Source organism: Dromaius novaehollandiae, chromosome Z (genome assembly GCF_036370855.1).
Source record: "Dromaius novaehollandiae isolate bDroNov1 chromosome Z, bDroNov1.hap1, whole genome shotgun sequence".
Lineage (NCBI taxonomy): Eukaryota > Metazoa > Chordata > Aves > Casuariiformes > Dromaiidae > Dromaius > Dromaius novaehollandiae.
Genome location: NC_088132.1, coordinates 46,241,968 through 46,264,820, shown reverse-complemented (window position 1 = coordinate 46,264,820; position 22,853 = coordinate 46,241,968). Strand labels below are relative to the sequence as shown.

General features: G+C 37.9%; 1 protein-coding gene across 3 annotated transcripts in view; it reads right to left on the bottom strand.

Annotated features, from left to right (window-relative positions):
• LOC112992425 (uncharacterized) overlaps window positions 1-22,853 on the bottom strand; it is a 47,963-nt gene that overhangs the window by 11,085 nt on the left and 14,025 nt on the right. For all 3 annotated transcript variants that reach the window (XM_026115491.2, XM_026115492.2, XM_064502647.1), the window contains 5 exons: window positions 19,972-20,154; window positions 15,517-15,684; window positions 13,640-13,741; window positions 10,479-10,589; window positions 8,716-8,894 (listed from right to left, as the gene is read on the bottom strand). In XM_026115491.2, coding sequence (XP_025971276.2) covers window positions 8,716-8,894; window positions 10,479-10,589; window positions 13,640-13,741; window positions 15,517-15,684; window positions 19,972-20,154 — 743 coding nt within the window. The remainder of the gene's footprint in view (window positions 1-8,715; window positions 8,895-10,478; window positions 10,590-13,639; window positions 13,742-15,516; window positions 15,685-19,971; window positions 20,155-22,853) is intronic.

Sequence of the window (22,853 nt, the reverse complement as noted above, 5' to 3'; positions counted from 1 at the left end):
AAAAAAAGGCCCACCTCGAAGTATATCTATGACCAAAAGACAGGCTGAAGCAAGGGAACAGTAAGAAAAGGAAAGTAGGCATCTCCTTGCTTTATTGAATGAAAAGGCTGTTATGATAGGGTATGTAGCTGGGGGTTCATAAACCAGCCCTATTTAATTTGGTGTAAATACTTCCAGAAAACAAATGACATTCATAGCATTTCCTGAATGATTCACTGTGATCAAAGGATTCTGTTTGAGCAGAATCATATTTGCTGTTCTAGTTAAGCTGCTTTGTCTATTAGAAAGGGAGGCTGAAAAGATGTATGCACATTTCATACTATCTGCAGTGAAAGAAACCAAAATAAACAACAGGAAAAACAATGAAAAGAGATTAAAAATAAGCTGTGCAAGAGACTGAAAATACTAGTGAAATGGAACAAAAATAACTTTATAGAAAGTAAAATCCTAGAAAATATTAAAAGGAATCTAAAACACAAAGGAAAAACTGATCAGTGCTAGAAAGCAGAAAATGATGGATTGGCTAGCTTAGGGGACTGGCAGAAGAAAGTGTAAGGCAGTCACCTCTAGGTCACTGGTTCAGATTGGTTTCAGGTTAGTAGTGACATGAGAGAATTTTTGGCTGTATTTCTAAAATGTCTCTTTTGCTATGCCCCTGTTTTCTTAAACTAGACTAGAAGATGAACTCTCTTCTTTTTTCTTGCTTTTTTGCTTCTTATTTTCCTTTTGCTCAGCTTTCTCCATCACAGCTGACATGGCCATGACCCTCCCTGGCATTCAAGCTTACAACATTTTGATCATCTGCAACTTTAGTTTTTCTCTGTCCAGCCTCTCCCTGAGTTCTGGTGCTGCTTGCTTAGTAGCATGTCTAAAATGTGCTTTGTGGTAGGCTCACTGTTCGTTTATTGAAGAATTAAAAACTAGAGCCTGTTTGCGTGTCTTCTCTGAGCTGGGCACCTTGGTGTATAGGAGTAACTAAGGCAGAAGAAAGTACTTGCATGTGTCAGTGAACAGAAAACTCTAGACTCCAGATCTATTTGTAAGGTATTTTTCTCAAATGCAACTAAAATTTCTTAGTTTTTTGTTTTGTTTTGTTTTAAACCATTGACATCTAAATGAGAGACTAGAAATGTGCTGAAGAGCAAGACAAGGTGGGAGGGGGGGATGCAAAACCTCCTCTGATTTGAGGAACCTAATTATCCTACACCTAGCTGTATTGACTGTCAGCTGAAGTACGATCAGGTGGTCTTGTGATACAATTGTGATTATTCTTCAAATTCCATTATTTTGCTAAGGTTGAGTCTTTTGCTGCAATTATTTGTGCAAAAGGTAATTAATGGTTTGCAATACCAAACCGCATGGGACAAACTACTGACTGAGGTAACATTTTGAAAAACTTCAATTGGGTCAAGTGATATATCTGTTTATGACTCTTCTCTGGGTATGCAGTCTGTTGGTAGGCCAAAATTAACTTATGCATCATATCAGCCAGCAGTATTTATGATTTATTAATAAAAAGAATACAGGGGAAATATTGGAAACCCAAGAGTCAGCAGCTCCTTAAATGTAAATTGAAAAATATATCCTGGAGCCATGGGAGTCATGGAAAACATACAGAAGAAATCAGATCGTATACCAGCTCTAAATAATGTGGCAGCTCCCAGACTGTGATGATAAAGCTCCAAGCAAGAATGAAGAACAAATAGAACTGGTATCTTTATGAGCAATGGCTCAGACCTAAATCTATTTATAGCTAAGCCTTTTACATAAAGTGCTTAGGCTTAGCGATGAATACACAGGCCTGTACAGAAGAACAAAGGACTGAATGTTTGTCATAGATTGAAATGCTGTGAAAGGTCCACACATGGTAAGCAGAGGATTTCTTTCTTGCTGTAATAATTGGACTCTGTATATACCACAGAAGTTAAGATAATTTAAAGGCATCTTTTCTTTCTCTCTGTTCTGTTCTACTGGGAACAGCCTTAAGAGTGTGCACAAGAAGTATGTACCATAGAATCTGAGTTTCAAATTTCTGCAAATACACACTCTGTAAAATGCCCTGTTCCTGCACATAGAGGAGACAATTGTAGAAAGAAAAGGGAACACTTAAATGTGCATTAAAATTTCCTCTTTCTATTTAGGGAGGGCTTTCCCTTGCCCTGGGAGGGCCCTCACTTGTTCTGTGAGGCCTGGATGCAAACTGATGTGTCATGCCATGAACAAAGGATAAATAGAAGACCAGTATCCAGCTGGTTACGCTGTATGTGTAAATGTTGCTGTCGACTGTTGCTTGGAATAAAAACAAGCAGCCAGCTGTAAGTTTCCAGGTGTCCTGAATAAGGAAGAGAGCGAGAAGGGAACAATTTAGAAACACAAACATCCACTAATAGAGAAAACTAAAGAATGGCAAGCGGTTTCCTTCACAGAGGCCCTGCTAGCTAAAGAATATCCATGGAAGAAAGCATTCTTCTGGTGGAAAAAAAAATGGAGGTTAGGGACTCCTAGAGTGGAAAATGGTACTGTCTAATTATCTGAACAATATATAGATACTAGTTAGCTGGCTGTGTTAAACTGTCATAAACAGAGAAGACCAGAGAACGCTGAGCTATTGAAATGGACCATCTTTGTAGTGGAAATAGGAATATGACCTAACATCTGATCATGGAGGTGACGGAATAGTTGCTTATTGGACTGGGGTCTAATAGCTTTTGGCTGTTCTGGAACGCACAGCATCCTTCCCCCTGCGCTTAGCACGGAGACACTTTTACCTGCCTGAAGGCTTCCTAGAGGCATTAAACTTGTGAGCCTAAGAAATGCAAATCATAATTCTTTTTTAAACTGATATTGTTATATATAACCACAAGGAAGGCTGACAAAATGCATATCCTTGTCCTTCACTGCTTCCACTGTGTTCAGTGAAATTTCTCAAGAGTACCTGTTGCAGTTTTCTTGTAGCATGCTTCAAACTATTACAAACATTTATGGAAAGTCATTCCTCTGAGGTTTTGCACATGCAGGAGATGTTGTTTCTGCTGACTCACAGTTTATTTTTTTGTAAGAATCTCTAACATCTGAATCTCTAAGACATGTCGCTTTCTATTTCTTATTGTCAGGACAGTGACTTCCAACATAACTACTTTAACTTCCTTCCTATCACAGTTCCTTCTTTTGACCTTCCCACCTTGAGTCCCATAAAAGAACACTGCGAGCAAAATCATCCTCTCTAGTTACTTATTCTTAATTACCATTGCTCTACATCATTCTTAGCAGAGGGAAGTGGGAAGGGAAATGGAATAAATGACAAAAGTAATGTAAGGAGCTGACAGAGCTGATTTGACTATAATACATCAGTCTCTAATTTCTGGGAAAGATAATGTCTGCAGAGGAGATACATTAATACTATACTTTCCTGTTTGGAGCTGGCCATCTTTATAGCTTCCCCTAAACCATAATCTGAATGACATTTACTTCATATTTTCCTTTTCAGTTATGAAATTGGTTCTCTGTCTCACTTTCCTCTTTCCCAGGACCTATTTATGGCAAAGGGACAGGAAATCATTCTTAAGATATAACAAGACTCAAAATAGAGGAAAGCTAGGATATTTGTTACAAACATATGATCTTTTGTTAATTCTTTTAATTTTATCAACTCTTTCTTCTTCTTTAACCCAGAGAGTTGCATACTATATTTTCTTTTAATTAATCTTATATAGCAAGAAAGCAATGGTGAAATTAGGAAACGCTGGCTTTGGCTGATATTTTTAGTAATCTTGTAAATACTAGTATAATTCTTCCTTAAGATTATGTTTGTATTCAACTTTAATTAGCTGAGCTTCTTACATTATGAATAGTTGTAATGAAGAATTTTGAGCAGTGTATTTTTGGCTGTAACACCTTCTTTGTCCTTTTGATTTCCCGTTGAACCTAGAACACTGTTAGCTCTTTAGCAGCAATGTCCTCATGATAGAGGAATGCATGTTCCACAGCCTTTATGTGCCTTGTAGGCTTATCTGTACCTTGGTTCCAGGACTTCTATTCCTTCTTTTTAATGAATTTCATATGGCTAGTATTTTTTATCCTGAAAGCTGAAGCATGGGTTAGTTTTCTGAGTTCTGACAGGTTGTAGAAGCCACTTGGTGATGGAGCACAGAGCTCTGTGTGAACTTGTTTAACCTGCTGAAGTGGTGCTCTACTGCTGTGGCTAGATTGCTTGTATTAGTTTTCTTATCTTATTTAAAGTTCATTCAGGTTTCTCTGTCCTACTGCAGTCTTCACCATAGACATTTTGTGGTGTCTCTGCAATCACCTTCTTGTGCTGAGCAGCAAGTGCTAGTGTTAGAGAAGCAGACACTGCTATCTGTAGAGAAAGCATCAACACTTGAGTATGCTAGTGTATCTTCAGCTTTCCTTGAAGAAATGTGTAAGCTCATGAAGAAGAAACCTATGACTGATCTTACCGTTGTCTCAGGATAAGACCTGAGTGTACATCATTGTTTTTCTCCTCACCATTCCCAGATATCTTTCCTTGGGAGGAAATCCAGGCACATAGGCAGGGATGGAAATGATGCACTCAGGAAAGCCTAGTGGTCTGGAGGATGTGGGACCAGGACTGTAGAGTGTAAGGTGGAACTCCACTGCTGTCAACTGTAGGCAAAACTATTATATTACAGCTTTACTGATCTCGGTAATTTACACTAAGCAAGGATCTAACCTAGTGTGTTCATATTCCTGCTATGAGCTGGCAACCCTAGCTGTGTCCAGTGAGATGAAAAATGTATTTTAGTTACTCATATGGATAACTGCTGGTAGAATCAAGGTCAGTGACGACATCTGTCTGAGCAGAAAACAAAATGACCTTGTAGACAAAGTGACTGAATCTATTGCAACAGCTATCACTTCACCAATATGTGATGGGATAGAGATGAGTCTGAAACAGGAGCAATTACATGGGTGAATCAATATGTAAAATGCTGTAGGAACAACAATTTCTCTTTTAATGTGGGTGGGAAAAGGAAAGTTCAGGATGGGTAACTTCTGCCTGTAAACAGCAATGACGAGGAAATGTAGCGCTCTGTTTTTGTTGGTAAGAATTAAAGCAGACGATGAAACACCCTTTACTTTCTCAACCACAGAACATGATTTGCACCATTTCAGGCATAAATGAGGGCCTGGTTGTCTTCTCACATTGGTGTAAATCTGGCATGATGTTTTTGGAGTCACTGGAATTACACCAATGTAAGACCTTGACATCAAAATCAAGCACTGGGTATACCTGAAAATTGATAAATTTGGTTAGTCTGTTGGACAGTGATATGCAGGTTATCCTGAATTACTTTTGTCTCCCTGAATTACTCTTACCTTCAATGCACTGTTTTAGAGAACATCTTATATTCACTAAGTGGAAGAATTTGTCTTCCTGAGTGAGATGAGGCCTGGAACATAATGTTTCCAGCTTAATCTCATAGTTGACATGGTACATAAATCTTGTGTGAAACTAAGAACATTATTTGTAATTCTCATAGAAAAGGAAGTGGGATAAGCAGAATCTATTTATGTTACTCTTCTTGTGCCCTGATAGAAATCATACCCAAAAGAAAGAAATAGTGCCAAAGGGTCGAATTCAGCTGCTGCTTGCTTCATTTGGACACTGGATCTCTCAGTAGTGAAGAAGTGCATCCTTATGTAAGCATCTTTCATTTTATCTTACTAAAGGCCTCTTCTAAGTACCCTGTGAGCACTTGAAGCAGTGAAGGGTCCTCATGCTTTCAGGTACTTAAGAAGTACTGTAGTATTTTAGTGTGTTCTTTGGAGTCCAGAAACAGAGGGAGAGCAGCTGGCTAAAAAATTTGTCTGAAATGTTTCAAAAAGTTTTTGAATGGCATTAGTCTTTGGCAGTGCAAGAAAACAAGTTGTAATTGCTATTACAAAATATTTATGCAGTGCTTTAAATTTATGTATCCTTAATCAAGAGGAAAGGCATGTTTTCAATGCAAAAGAGCCTGCAATCAAAGTACAAGGTTGGGATGATTCAGGTAGCTATTTTCTAAGGCAATAAACAAGACAGGACTAGGTGGGGAAGAAAAAAATTGCCTGAAAAATAAACCTGATGATTGAAAGAAAAAAACCCAAATCAATTAAATACAAACGAATGTAAGATTATGGGGCACCTTCTAATCCTTAATCCAATTTATATAACACTGTTTCTTCAGGAGTAGTTAATTGATTGGGAAGTGGAGAGTGTTTAAAAGGCATAATTAGATTTCTTTGCATTTCAAGAATTTGATGAATGACCTGATTAGGATAAAATAAATACTTCTCTGCAAATAAAAAAGTTCCTGCATATTTGTGTCCTTTTAGGCATGTGTTGTTTTTTGTTTTTGGACTAGAATAACTGGTGCTGAAATAATGAGGACAGAAAGCCAGACTGCTTTGTTGTGTATCTGCTAAGCCCAGTGGTTCTGCAGCATAACCTTGACAGGCTGGCTAGTGTTTATATCATGACATATGCAAGGAAATAAGCCTACCAGGTTGTCTGCTGAAAATGCTAGGGGGAAAGAAAACTGTAGACAAGGAGGCACTTTCTACAATTTTTAGCTACTTTTAGCAAGATGTCTTTTTCCCACAGAAGTGTTTGGTTTTGATCAAGACACTTAAATGCCTGAAAGCTTGACTAATTTGAGTTTGGATATGATATTGCAGTGCCTCATGGGAATTTTTTCTTCATGTTAATAGTATTGTCCATGAAACTCTGTGCTTAGGATTACCAGGAGGAGAGACCAGAATGCATGGTGGTGAGCTCTCAGAGATACTGAACTGTAGAGGAAGATGGACCCCCCCCCAACCCTCAGAGTACAGTTCTCAGGAAGCATTGCAACAGCATTTTTCAAGTGAAAATTTGGTCCCTAGCATTTTACTAAAAAGGAGAAATTGTCAAGTGATTTTTTTTTTTTTGGATTGGCTCTATTATTAATGTAAAATTAAACAGCGTGCAAAAATGAAATGTATACATGTAGGGGATGGCGAGATGACACATAGTAGAGAAATCAATAAAAAAGTAGATTTATGTTTAGGAGTGAAGCCTGTTGTGTTAGCTTCCCCCCATTTTCTTTTAGCTGAACTTCCATTATGCCTTCTTGCTGTGTAGATTATATTCATGTTCATTACAAGTCTGTGCTGGTATGTCTACATGCTTTGATAACCAAAAACTATGTGACCATCTTAGTAGAGCCCCAAACTATTTATAGGGCATATTAGTGTGGGCTTGGTGCCATGCCTAGGTTCTAACATAATTTTTTGATTAAGGATGGGCATAGGTGCATTTCGCTGGCATGTGTTCAAGCTGTGTGAGAGAGACGAGCTCCTTTCTATCTATTTCTAACCAGCTGGTTCTGACCAGCTGATATTTCCACAACGATGTCATTCCTAGATTTAGCTAGGAGATTCTCTGGAAGTTACATGGACTTCGTGTAGTGATAAATCCCTCACCAGATCAAATTGTCCCAGCTTCAAGAAGTTTGCTTGAAATAAGGTGAAAATGAATGCTTAATTCATCAAAAGATCTTGGATCTTTTTTTTTACAGGATTTTTTAACCACAAAACGTCCTGAACAGACTGCAGGCTTTGAAATCAACCTGTTTAATTTTACAAATGTAACTTTCTGCATGAATAAGTTTGTCACGAAGTTACACAAGGGAAGGGATTAGCAGCTTGTAATTACATGCAACGCCTGCTGAACTGCCTCGCAAATTACAGTAAAATGGTACTGTATAGCAAATGAATCCATCCCACCTCCTAGTGAAAAATATCTATTATCAAAATACTCCACCTGCTGGATCCTGGCTGAAATGCGCCCGCAACTCGAGGAACTGTCCAGCAGGCATTTCATGTGAACTCATAAAACAAAGATCCTTAGAGTTAACAAATTTTGAGGAAAGAATGAAAATTACTTTTTAAAAAATGTCATGTATTTATTTTTTGTGGCAAATAAGTATGTAAGATATTCAAATATATATAGCTGACACACCCACAAAGCCACTGATTTTTAGGCCATTAAGACCCATTCTACACTAGGGGATTGTAAGTTACTCCATATTGAAGTGGGAGCCTCAGTATAATGCCAAGTAAGGTATTATTCTTCATGGAATATGTGTATTCACCAGTTTTATGCCCTTTAGGAAGCCTACTGTTAGCTGAAGTAAAGCCTTACTAGTACTTAGGAGTGGATGCAGCTTCCTGCTCACATGACAGAGAATAAGAGAGGCACTGAGCAGTGCCACAGTCCTTTGGCACTCTGAGAAAACTGAGCCTTCCCCATATCTCTCTGTACAATTCTATTGCTTATTTACACAACTAGAGAAAACTTATGCTTATGCTGTTTTTTGAAAAACTACATAAAACTGTAGAAGAAATATAAAGCTCCTATACTTCTGAAACTATTTCCTTCCTTCCAAAGCCTCCCAGAGCCTGTTCAGTTCACAGACTTCTTTGGCATCAGAACTATGAGATTAAATGTGAATCCATCAAAGCTTTGACAGTTAGTGTCTGTGTCTATCACTAGGATAAAGGACAGAAATGCCCAAAGGACCTTCTATATACACTACACACAGAAAACATCTTTAGTACTGGTGCTATTCCATAAGTCCTACAAGCCAAGATAATGTGCTGCACTTCTTAGTTCAGGACACAGCTTACTTCCTCACCAGCCTCTCTCCTTACCTTCTTGTGTCTGTAATAGTGGAGGTGCCCATTATGTTTCAGCACAAACCACCTCTTCCTCCATCCCTTCAATATCGCTGACTGTGTTCGTTTGTGCAAATATCCCCGACAGGTGGGCCTGGGAGTGTTAGGGTAACGGCTGATATCTGATCCCACCACCATAGTCAAGATATCGGGACCTAAAATATTACATGAAGAATATGAAAACATAAGTCAGAACTAGAAATAATAATCCAGCGTCCTGCAGAAGTACACTCCTGCTGCTATGGGGTGAAGAGCAGGAAGAGAGTATGCCATCCCATCCCCTTCTCCTCCCAGTGCAGCTTCTAGAACGTTTGGCCTTCTTTTAATAGAAATTCAGGAATGAAACTCACATTGTGTTGAGGACTAGTAATGGAGCCAGCTGTCTGAAGACAACTCTTAAAACAGTTCTTGTGATCTCCCTTTGCAAGCACCAAGTTTATTTTATCGGTTTGGAGAACTGGCTAAATTTCATTGCTGGAAACCAGATGTGTGTGCATAAACTGGGATTTATACCAAAATTGCTGAGAATGCCCTTAGGGCCACCTTCAGTCTCTGTTATCTTACATTTGTTCTTGGGATTTCTTTCTTTTTTATGTCTTGGAGTCTACTAATGTTTTCTGCTATTTGTGCCCCTCACTGAGGAGGCTTGCTGTGGGAGCCTAACCTGTGTTAATCTGCCCACTTGTCAATTGCAAAAGATAAGTGCTCAGGAGAGGTGTTAGACTGCAAGATTGGCTGAAAATGTGGTATTGTTATCAGCAATGTGGTACTGTTTTATAATATTTGCTGATGCTATCCACACATCTACGGCTTTGCCCCTAGAGGCCTGAAATTCTGATTATACCAGATACTACTTCAGAGCAGGTGGCAATGCCTTGAAAAAGATGGAGAACTGTGACTATGACATATTTTCATTTGCAAAACATTTGCTGGATTTGGGATTACTTGACTTTGGGAATGCTGCCTGTGTGCCAAGATTCAGGCCAGGGGGTGTTCTCTTGGTGGAGCTAAAAATACTCTGTAATCAGAGATTTATCTGCTAAAAGACTTGACATACTCTTAAATGTAACAGTGTGAATGGCACCTCTATAATGAAAGAACTTGGTATGTGTCAAGATAAATTTGTCACTGTCTTGTAAAAGCATTTTAATTTATTGAATTTCCTGTGAGCCCTTGTCAAAACCATATCTGGGATAAATAAAAGAGCTGCAATAGATTGACTTTCAGCATGCAAACATGGGTATCTTTAGGTTTTAGTCATCACAATACTAGGAAGAATATGCATGATTAATACTACTGACTTTTTGTTTCTGCAATGCTGCAAAAGGCTGCCTCATGAAATAACCTCTCTGCTCTCCTGACTAGACTTCAGTTCCTGGCAACACAGAAATAGCTACTGGGAGCACTGAACCAAGCTGTGAATTTCCCCCCTGAGGAAGCATAAGGCATAAACAGGATATTGGTGTCTCTGATGTCACTTTCAGGAGACTCTTTCTCTAAGGCAGGAGAGCCAAAAGTATTATTGTCAAATGTACTCTTTGGGGAATATTTTGTCAGTGTGTCCATTTTCTGCTATGTTCCCAGCAAGGTCTAGATAAGCAAGTGATTTAGGCAATGCCAGTGTAGACGTATTAACTGTTAAATAAAACTTTTGTAGCCTCCATCACCATATTGTTTGTAGATTATGAGCATTGTATAGTGATCCTGATTCATGTAATTTAGGATGATTTTAAACTCACCTTTCCTTGCCAGATTTGCAGCTTCTGAATGTGGCATGCTGGTGACATCCGTTCCATTGACTGCTATCAGAATGTCCCCTACCTGAAGCCCTGCTTCTTCAGCTGCACTGTCTAGAATCGAAAGTAGAAAAATGGGATTTTATTATCAAGCTTATCTCTGTGATCAGGCTTTGCTAGCAAAACTGATGTCTGTCCAACTAGTCAAGAATTATGCTTTGGGGGTCTTCATGACTTCAACTTGGAGGTGGGGTAAGTTCTTCTGAGCAAGTTGTGAGTGCCCAACAAATGAAACCTCAGGGTTTAGGTACTGATTCAGTGCCAGAGAATCACTGGCAGTGGAGAAATGTCATTTAATATCATTATGATTTAAATACTTCAAGGGGCAAGTAGGCAGTTCAGTATTTTTGAGAGTTTGGGCCTAAGTTTCCAAAAAAGATCTGGTCCAATCCTCAGTGAAGACAGAGGAAAGAGCATCCATTACTCCAGTGAGTTACGGATTTTAGTTTTCTAAGCTACTGTTTCTCTTGCTGGTTAACAGAATTTGGCTACAATATTTTGTGGTTTGTGTCTTTAAGAGGAAATAACATACTAGCTAACAAAAGAAGTAAGTGATTCAGATTTGCTAGTGTATCATCATCTTGTTTATTTGTTAACTGTTGCAAAGTACATATACTCCTAATAAAATATGCCTCAGACAAACGCTAGCCAGGAATGGAGGCAAGTTAGATGTGATAAATGTGCTCCATTCACAAACACTAATGCACAATCACTTAAATCCCACCCACATATTTTTCAGACACAGTTTTTTCTTCTCATATTTAATTAAGCATTCCTAATATACTGGGAAAAAAACTTTCTGGAAAAAAAATTATTCCATGCCCATATTATCTAAAGTATAATTGTTAATAACCTGAACTCTATCAGTAAATGTGATAGTTGAGTGTGTTTCTGAGGACACTTAGAAGCTGTGGGGAACAGATTAGTAAAAACTTAATAATAAACAGTAGGCATAATAAAGCCATGGTTCACCCACTAATGTATTACAAACCACTCACAAATTAGACATTTTGGCTCATGGTGGCCTACAACGTATCATACAAGATTTTATGATCATAAATGCTCTTCAAAATATTATTTTAAAAAGTCTATTTCACTGTGCAACTGAAAAGCGATCCAGATACAATTTTTATGTCTCTTTTAATGGGGCCAGCCATATTTTGAAGAAATGGAATTTTACTAAAAGTTTGTCTGTAAAAAAGAATAGTCATTTGTTGTTTAAAAGTAAACACATTTGAAAACAGAAGACACAAATAAACTTAGGAATGACATAGAATGTGAGTAGCTGTTTTGCTATACTTCATTTTAATTAGTAGGTATTAGGGTTATGTGAGTTATCCAGTATGTTGGATATTAGGGTTAATGCTGTGTGTATAACATGATTTATTTACATTTAGGTGTAAAACTCCCTCTTTTGCATTTGAAAGGTCTCTTCAGGGGTTATATTCTTTGATTTAAGAGCACCAGGGGAATCTGTATATTTACAATGGGGAAGTCAGCTGAAGCTTTTAAAACTAGGGAGAAGTAATATCTCTTTGGAGCAAAGAGAACTGCGCATGAATGGGAACTTGAATTCCCAGCAATCTGATACCACAGCTAGTTGTCCAAGTGCACACCACCACAGTTGTGGTATTTAGATCAATGATGGCAGAGCCCAGTAATTTTGTTTTCTTAAAATAATCAGCAACGAGTGATGGCAATCTTTAACCTCACTCTCAAAAATAACATACTAATGAGATGAGCAGAAAGAGTTTGTTTTCTGAAAATTACTTTCTCAGATTCATACCATATCATTTTGCATCTGAGTTATACTCTGAAGATTATCTAGTCTCAAAGGCTATAGATATAAAAAAATGTATTCTGGAGTAAAATTATGTACGTGTTTTGGGATAAATGGCATTACATAGTCACTTTAGCCATAATTCAATCTTACTAGGTCCTGTGTACAGTATTCTACAGGCAAAAGGTTTTTAGATTGACATTATTGGCTAGGCTTCAATTGAGAATGGAATTATTGTCTGTACATGCTTAAACACAGAACAATTTTCAAGGACATGTTGCCAAAATCATGTTTGTTTACATGTAGGTTACAGTAAGAGATTAAGAGATCCTTGGATAAATCATAACCAGCTCCTGCAGATGGACAGAAAATAAATCAACCACTTCTAACTTTTTTTTTCCTGTTGAATACATCTGTCCTTTGCATGAGGTGCTCTTCTAGACTGAAGGCTTTATTTTTAGCATTTAATAAACGGAACATTTGCTCTGAGGCAACAAGTTAGAATGACTTTTAGAAGTCATGAAAACAGCATCATGTATAAAACATGATGGCTGAGGTATGAATCTAACAATGTTCAGACCTTAAGAAGTTGTGTGGGTTTCTGATACAAGTCTTAAAGCTTGTAATGTGTTAGTAAAGTGTTTGACCTTTCAGATAAGTCATTTGCCTCTCTGCATTTTGCTCCTTCACTCAGATTTCTGCCTTTTCTGATTTTCTCTAGAGGAGTTTAATAATGACACCATTTGTATGCAGTATGTAAAGTGATGGGTTCAGCTAATGGATTTGCAGGCCTCCAGTATTAGACCAGTGTAGTCAGGAAAGGAGACAAGATGATACATAAGGCCAGGAAAGTATTCTTGCTGGTGGGCCCTCCTGGTCTGGGATGACAGTTTTAAGTCTTTGGTAGTAGAAATCTTTCAGTCTTGAGTCTACCTCCCGTTCCTTCTCTAACTCTACTGTGTCCATCCTGAGATGCAAAGAGCAGTAGAGCACACAGTACTCTAGATGTGGGTGCATCCTTACTGCATCCTCTGTTTCATTCTACGGTTGTTGTCATTAATGGATGTCAGCCCCACAGAGTGCTAGACCTTCCTTCTGGAAAGAGGTTTAATGCAGACACTTGCATAAAGTATGAACTGGTATCGGTAGCAGACCAGACCAGTGTCCTCTTTGCCTCCAGACTTACTGGGGCCTTAAGATGGTTTGTCACAAGCAGTTCAGAAGTGCAGGTATGTTTTATTAAATACCTCACATCCACTAATTGTGCAAATTATTCACCAACATCTTTTCACAGCAGAGGTTAATAGGTAGAAACACTACTTACTTGTGTCAACTTCAGTCACAAGGATAGGCTTTGAGAACTGGATTCGGAAACCCCATGGGTAATTGCCAGTTCCTTTAGCAATCTTCACTGTTCTTTCACGAACTGCAGGGGAGAGAAAAGGAGATCCTTTTTCTTTGCAAATCAAATTGAATTTAACAAGCAGCAGCTTGTTTATAAAACTTTCTATCGATAGGAACTGACATTCATTCTGCAAATTGCTGGGGTGGTTTCAGTACCACTCCTTGCTGTTTGGTACTGCCCCTCTGTCAGTCCTTACCTCCCTCACACAGGGACTGACAAAACCTCATCCATCCCAGGGCAAAATCTGACAGCTTCAGTGAAGTATGTTGTCATTCGCAGTTTACGTTAAGTGGCTGGACTTTGTACTGAAGTGGCAAAGATGCGCTCAAACATTCCACTCCACCGACTACATTTTGGGAGAGAAAATCACTCCTGCCCTCTGTTGAATGAATGTGTGTCAGAGCTCTAAGCTCCTGAACGATTTTAAGTCTATTTCTCCTTTTTATGTTTTTGAAGGTCTCCATCTTTTGGACATCAGTTGCTTCCTTTTTACTCTTGCATTCCTTCCTTGTTTGCTCCCCGCTCCCACTCCCTCACAGTCCTCTAGTCCGACCCCTTCCCCCTGCCCCCTTCCTCCCCACTGGGATCTCCTACCACAGACAGCCGTACCCATGTGAAGTGTCTTTAAGTCAGTAGAATTCAACACATAAAAGGATCATCCTCCTTATAAAGGAAGATCAGGGTCTAATTGTCTACTTCACATTTCAACTTTTCTCTTTCTCATAATAGCAATAAAGGCCTAATAGTATTATCATGTCTCAAAAGGTCTGGTTCATTAGTAAATGTTATACTCCTGACAGACTTTGGTGTAAACTCAAATTCTCAGTGTGTCTGCTTTTGATCATTTGATTCTTTTACCAGGTTTGTTTAATGGGGGCCAATTTAATATTATTTTATGATAGTTGTTTTGTCTTCAAATTGTGTAACATTTGGAAGATAGAAATTGCTTTAAAGGTTACGTTACCAGCAGGCCAATTGACGTCATCTATCTAAAAGAGCATAGATACTTCAATACCTACATTAAGTGGTTTGCTGAACTTCTGACTCTCCTCTGGGGAGAGAAAGCAATCAAAATGCTCTGTAGAATATTCTCATATATTTTAAAGGAGATTTTTCATACCTGGAGATTTATAGAGTGCATTTTGTTTCCTCCAGTGTGTGGTGAATGATTTATGAGCTCCAGCAAAGAACTATCTCCTGGAAAGCTACAGAGGTGTTTCACTTTGTTCTTAGTTCTTCAAAACATGTTACCTTTCAGTAACTTAACATATGAAAAGCAAAGGAAAACCCAACAAACAAAAAGACATTCACTGCATCTGTGCGTGACAGGGTTTAAACTGCAAACAGAACAAGAAGACTACTTCATACTCATAGCAAACTTTACGCTTTTCTCTCTGTTCTCTTCTACTGTTGAAAAGTTTGGTGGAGAACTGATTTTACGACAATTAAATATACTTTATGTCCAGAAATAGTCTTGTGTGATGTTGCCATGCTTGAAGAAGCTATGAAATACATTGCTTTTATTTTTACCATGCAGCAAGAGATGAGGTTTTATTCTGACCTTTTACCAATATAGATTTTGTCAAGTAATCATGATATTTTGTGAGAGATTAGCTCAATAAGAAATACTTATTTAGTTTTTTAATCCCCTTTTATCTTTTTGGATTCCTCTTTTTCTTGTCTTCAGTATAAGTGTCTGGCATCTTCTCCAAAACGTCAATCCCATGGTAGCCTCAGAGTGCCCAAATTACATGTAGTTGTATGACATTTATTACTTGTAGCTTTAGACTACTTACTTGCCACTGGTCTAGGCCTTTTGCTGAGACATCTAGGACTATTATTGGGAGAGACATCATCTCCTCTGAAAACCCAAGAAGCAGAATGAAAGTTTTCTGTATAGAAACCTCTGTCCTCATTTTCAGAATGTAGTCCCAGATCTACTGACCGGGCATCCTCTGAATTCACTATCATGAGGATAAAACAAACAAAAATAACATCAGTAGGCAAAATGACTGAAAATAACAGACTTCAGCCAATCAGCAAGGAATAAATGCCATGAACTTCATAATGAAGTGTTCGTATTGTCTCAACTTAGTTCTGCAATTTTGCTGCTGCTAATAAAGGACAGTCTACAAAGATGTCAGAATATAATATCACAATATTGGGTGCTATTGTATACTGAATGTGAATACCAAGTGAAGTCTAAATGCAAATGGTCAAAACAGGAGCTGCACCTGTTTAAGAGATGTCTGGCTTTAGGCAATTAATTGTGAAGCCTTCTTATCTGGTCTATTTCATTAGCAAGCTAAACAAGTTTTATAGGAATTTAGTATGAGTCCAGTGCATGTGGGAAGACTAAAAGAAGCAGGAAAGGAACTGACATGACTCAATGATTACTACATTTGTTTGCCTAATCTTAACTCTTCCAGATGCATAGTCTTGTATTTAGTTTTATTAAAAGGGAATTGAGGAAAGAGCCTTATTTTTGGATATAGAACTTTTGCCTGTCCTCTGTAACGCTTTAGGCTGCGGAATATTTGTTTGACCTGGTTTATTGTTACTTGTGTTGTCAGGAGTTTTCATAAAGAAAACTATATTATATATACAGTTTTCTAGTATATATTGTATGTATGTGTATATATATATATATATATATATATATATATACACACACACACTATATTTACATAGAGTAAATAACCTCAAATGAATACATGCCTGCTGAGTTGTTCTTGTTAAAATAATATCTTTATAATGTCATACTGAAAAATACAGTGTTGCAGTACATGGTATTTCTCTGCTTCTGTGGCAGATTTGTCTTGTTTTCTGTAGATCTCATATTTTTGCTTTACTCTGCTAATGCACATCTTTAATTCTCCTGTTCTGCAGATCTGTAAGCTCAGAACAGACTCACTTTTGTGTCTCCTCTTGGCCACTGATTGTCTATATGAAACATTACGTTGTGGCTACAAAAGTTCAGAAATCCTGAGTTTTTGGAATATAGTGATCATTTTTTATATTCCCCTGCACAGTATGTTAAATTAGTGATTTTACTTTTTTAAAGCAGACTGGATTACATGGACAAATGATTCACTGTTCACTCAGTTACAGTACACTATTAGTAGTCTGTTGTCCTATGTTTTTACAAAAATCTGTATTGAAGTCCTATGAAATAGCAGGACTTTATTTAAGACATGTCATAGATAAACATAAAAAAAACTTTGACTTTTTTCATTATAGGATATGAACTATTGACCAAAGGAAATTAAACCTTCATGCTTTCATTACAATAGTGTATGCACTATATCACTACATTTATAATGTATTCTAAGTACTTTATATATATACATCCTTCCAAAATTAATAGTTTTCATGGCAAAACTTTAATACTGAATTTTCAGATTGTTGCTTTATATTAATTTACATTCACAATGTCTTGTGTCTTGTAACGGGGTCCACTGGCTCAAACCATATTACCCAGTTCAACATGGAGACAGTGAAGAACTCTATAATTCCTCTGCTACAGCAAAAATCAGTAATTTTCAGGGTGACAAGGGGCCAGGACAGGAGGGGAGATGGCTGAGCGAGAGGCAGGCTGTAGACAGCGGTTTGACTGTGGAGAAAAAGGCTGTGCAGTGGCAACTTTCTGAGCAGTGTGGGAGCTACAACTCAAAAGCTAAAACCAGATGGTGAAAGGCATAGAAAAGTATAAAACGTCAGAGAAGACGTTAATGGATAGACTGAAAAAACACTTTAGTATAAGCGGTCTGAGAGGAAAAAAAAAAAAGAAATCATGGTCCTTCAAGTACAAAATGCCTTGTATAACGCAGCTGGGGAAAGGCACTATTTGCTTTGTTTATCCTGTATTTGCTGTGAGAGTTATGTAGAATGATTTCCAATTTCAAAACAGAAAAGATAAAAATTAACCTTTCTTTAGTTTTGTTCAACAAGTTACTTCCTGGATACATCTAGCATGTATCCAATGCAATCCAATTTTCTTTCACTTTGACAGTTTGCTTAGCTGTATCTACATACACAAATATGCCACATCTACTGACTTCTTCCTTATTACACAGACAGTGTAAGATGCCATTATTAACTGTATAAAAAGCACTAATAACTAGATGCTACTGAGCTGTCATACTTAAAATACATCTTAACCAACTAGCATGAATTTATAAATGAAGAAAACCTAGACTAGTACCAAGCAATTAAGTACAGCACAGTGTTTTGACAATTAGAATACTGAATTGTTAAAACTGTCATAGAGCTCAAAGTGCACCGAATAGATAAAAACACAGAAAGAAATATTGGCACTCTGGCATTAGGGAGTTATGCCAAGACATTTCTTGAATGTCTCTTCACCTCTCCTCTGCTCAGTCTTTTTGGCACAGATGTCAAGTCTAGCATCTTATGAATGTCAGGGATGAGCAGCACTTAGGTTCTTTTTGGCTATTGGAATCAAGCATCTGAGGAGTTGCAGCTGCCAAGTATGGATGAAAGTTGTCTCAAGCCTGCAAACACCAGGGAACAGGCTAGCAGCCAAAGGGAAATGGACAGAAAGGGTATATTATCAAGCCTCAGGCCTGTAGCATGCTGTCCACAATAATTAGATACTAGGATTTGTGACAGAATTGTCTGATCTGGTCTAGAGGCCACTTCAGGCTCATGCCATATTCTGGCAAAAGTCTTGTCTCAAGGAAAGCAATTCCAGATATTGCAAGTTGTTTTTTCTTTTTTTTTTCTTTGCCCGCCGCCGCCTCTTTTTTTAGTATACCCTCTGTGAAATTAGTTTGTGCCTCATCTAGTAAACCTAACAGTCCAACTCGGTGTTCAAGAGCAATTACTGTTGAAATCAATGAAGGCTTTATCTTGCTGTATGTATCTCCTGGTAGGTTTGGGCTGTCGTGATTTGTAATGGTAACTTTAAAATCTTTTTGCAGTGGACTTGAATCTTGCTTAGGGACAAAGATTGTAAGCTGTTGCCAACAAACAGCTTTTTGGTTTGTATGTCAGATCAGTCAGTCATCCCTGCTGTTTTGATAATGGGCATTAAAAACTTAGGGAGTGGCTCATTTGCCTGAACACAGCCTGCAAGTATCATATTAGATGTCTTAGGGTATCCCGCTTGCCCTACAGTTACTGCTTCAAAAGGGCACGGGTATCCTGTAGGTCATGTGTGATATCTGAAAGTCCCATATGGATACCTCAGAACCCTACTGGCATCCCAGATGGCACCAGACACCTATGTTTAGGCAATGCATTGAGCCCCTACTGATTATAGGAGTTATCTCTCCAGTACAGAGATGGAACATACTCACAATTTATGTTGTATTGGACCTACACGGAAGATACCAGTCTCATAGCTGTCAGTCTTACACAGGTTTGCACTTCCTATTGACAAAACTTCCCTCACAAAAAAGACATTGTAGCACAAAGTATTCCTGTAAGAAAGGGAACTATGTGTCTGCGGTATCAGTAATGTTTCCCGTTTGCTAACAAAAGGATAAAAAAACTCTTCATCTGTAAAGTCTACTTCTTATAGTAGTTAAAATAGCAAACCAGGAGGCAAAGGCAACATTAAGTGAGAAGAAAAGCATATGTTCTCTCCTAGACTGTACAGTCCCTGCATGGGGACTCCAGTTGCATGAAGTGTAAATTCATTAAGCAGTTCATCTTTAAAATTCCTTCCCATGAGATTTCAAGCTGCTGAGTTTGGTATAGCCTCAAACATGTAGCAAGGTGACAGATTTCTTAATGAGATAGTTACAGGAATAACTGTTCCAGTAACTAGAGGGACAGTGAAGGACAACCCGGGCAGCAAACCTGAAGATAAAGGCTGGGGGAGGTATCTTAGTGAGGAGAAAGGAACTCCCAGCTTCCCATAGCTCTGACCTAAACAAAGTAGGCAATGAGACTGTGACATTTTTGCTGCACCCATAAAACTGCTGCCATGAGCAGTTACCTGTCTATGTTTAGAGTTTGTCCTGTGCCTAATTGTGTATGGACAAGGATGGTACAATCTACTTTTTATCAGTCAGATTGTTTGTTCTGTTGTATGAAGGAGAAAGAAGGAACCTAAATCCCATGCTGAGGAATGGTTAAATTGGATAAAGTACGATTGCTCACAGTAATGACTAAGATAGAGACTCAGGTTATGAACTGAAGATCTATTTCAATGGCTGATAATCCTAACAGGGTGTCAGTCACATAAAGGAAAAAGAATACAATTGTCAGACTAATGTACTCACCTGATCCCTCAGTGATTGTGCTGTTTATGGAGCTTCCTCCAGCTGAACTGCATTTTTTGCTGTCTTTGAACTGTTTCCGTCTCCTGGCCCATTGGTCTATTGCTTCTTCCTGGGAGCTATCGCTGGCTCTGGTGTCTTTCAACAAAGGTAGCTTTCTGGTCTTATTCATTTCTGATTTCAAGTCTAAATTATAATCAGATGTTGTTTGTGAGAAATATGTGTAAGAAAAAAATTTCAGAATATGCTCAGGCAATTATACTGTTTTAGATTTCCATATTGTAAGTATGAGTAGTCTGTTTGCAAGCACAGAACTGAAAATACCAAATAATACTGAAAATATTCATAAACTGTATCTTTTTAGAAGAACTGAGTTCTTCACACAGAGATGAGTGCATCACTTGGTTCAGTGTCCTTTCTGTCTTGTTCTGGCCTCACTCAGGTCACTATCACGGACATGTATCGCTGAGCTGCTTTTCCAAGACAACTGATTATTGGTGAGAGTCAGGAAACTGGTTTCTTGAAATGCCTTTTACATGAGTCCTTGTCCCTCTGACTATACCTAAGTTCTCACATCATCATCAGACTTCTATATTGCCTGCACTCCTCCTCCCAATCCTGTTCACACAGCTTTGCTCTATTTTTTCCACTCAGTTCTAAATGCTCTCTGCCTTAGTTGAAAATTGCCATGTTTCCCTTCCAGCATCATTCAATTATTGAGCACAGGAAGCCGCACACTGCCTCTCGTGCCCAAAATCTTGGCTAATTAATAATGTGTATTCCCACATTCCAAGCGGACTCTGATTCACATTAATCACTTTTAAAACTTTAAACGCTCATTTTTTTTCCTGGATGCACACATTTACTTATTTAAGGTGGGATCTCCACAGAAATAACAAGCATGCAAAATTCAAATTCATCCATGGACTAAAAGGTGGCCAAAGTTATGGGTTCAGGGTGGCACAAACCAGGTGAGGTGATAGTTAAGAGACAGCACACACAGAGCAAAGTCTTATCCAGGGGGAAATGGAAAGAGAGGGGAACAAAATCAGGAAAAAACAAATAATCATTCCTTGCTATTGTGAGCTAAGTGCACTTCTGTGCAGTGTGTTTAACCACCGAGGTCCAATGTGTAAGTCAAGGTTTTTTGAGCATGTCTGAGACAGGCAGAATAGAATAGCAATACAAAAATGGCTGGCTGCAGCAAGGGAGGAAAACATGGAGTACTTTGTTTACAAAGCCATTCTAGAATCAAAACAGGTTTTTTTCCTACTCCTTAATTGTTTCATTGTCAAGGTTTCCAAGCTTTTTAACCTCACTCCAAAGCCACTATTCTGGGGACAGGTGGAAGCTAGAAAAACTTACCTTTATTCTGAAGGCTTCCTTCAGTGTCTTCTTTCTATACCTCTCTTCTAAAGAGATTTCATTTAATTAATTTTCTGTTTATTTTTGTGTAGTATACATATCTCAGTATCTAGTTATCTATCTATATAGTCAATAGCAGACTTTTAGTAGTTTTGAGATTTCCATTGGCAGTGCCAAAACAGGTGAACTTGGAGAACATATCAAAATTTTCTGTAGCTACTGTGAACAAAAAATATTATTAAAAATTTTGCAGTGTTTTTTAAAGATTACTAAGATTTTAAAAGTACTTTTCCCATGATAAAAAAAGTACCTATTTTCAAACAGTGTGAAACTCCTAGTCTCCAAACCTGCTAGACACATTCTCTTCTGGAGTCAAATATGGCAGGTTGCATTTCAGGCGGACTGGTGTCTTCTGAGGCAGTTACTTCATAGTTTCAGCTGAAGCCAGAGATCTTGAAAACTGCTCTCTGACATTAGTGGCATAACATTAATGGCATAACATATGCAGATAGTTACATCTGCTCATGTTAAAAGAAATAGTCAAAGCTGTATTATTCTCTGGTAGGTAATAATGCAAAATTACATATCCTTAGAACTTGGCATAGAAAGGTTTCTTTGGGACTCTAGGGGAGCTTGCTCCCCCTGTGGTCCCTCAAAGGCCAACAACATCATCTTGTTGTGGTCCCTCTTCAACAATATCTGCAAAATATGTGGATGCATGTTTGCATGTTATTAGCTGCTTTGCTTGCATGACATTATATATTTTGAATGTAGAGTCTGATCTGAATCCACATGATAACATAGGGAAAAATTGCAGACCATTTTGTACACATATATTGGGGCTTATGCACACTGAAGTCATAGTGAACTCATTTTACCAAAAAAGGACAGATGAAAATGTGGCTCCAAAGATCCATGAACTGGCTCTTATAAAATTCACTTAAGCAATTTTTACTGCAAGTACTTAACATTTAAAAACAGTATTTCCATACTAGTGCAAATTTTTACAGATTTTTATGTTGTAGGATTTCTTTTGTGGCCTCTATAGACTTCTTATAATGACTAACATTTTAGTATTGCATGCACTGAGTTATGTTTACATTCTTGTAAGTATAATTGGCTCTATAGCCTTTTATTCTTATTGTCCTGAGATTCTTATGTAACTAGCTCTTCCCCAGTTAATAATTTTATCACAAAAAATGGCATGAAATATACCATTAACATTGCACAGATTCAACTGGTTCTGGAAACCTCAAATTCCGTTTTTCCTTAAATGCCAAAATATCTTTGCAGCCTTCCAAAAGCTTAAAAAAAAGTATTTCTTTAAGTTAAATCTCAGCAATGTGCATGTGCATTTTTCTGTACTTTACTTCATAGTAAAAAATAGAAAAAAAAATGTTATCTGGGAGATAGACAATTTTAGACATCCTATTTGAAATGCTAGCTTCACTGAAGTAAATAACAAACTTCTCACTGTTGTTTGATGTTTACATATTGTGTACGTGTTAAAAGAATATTGT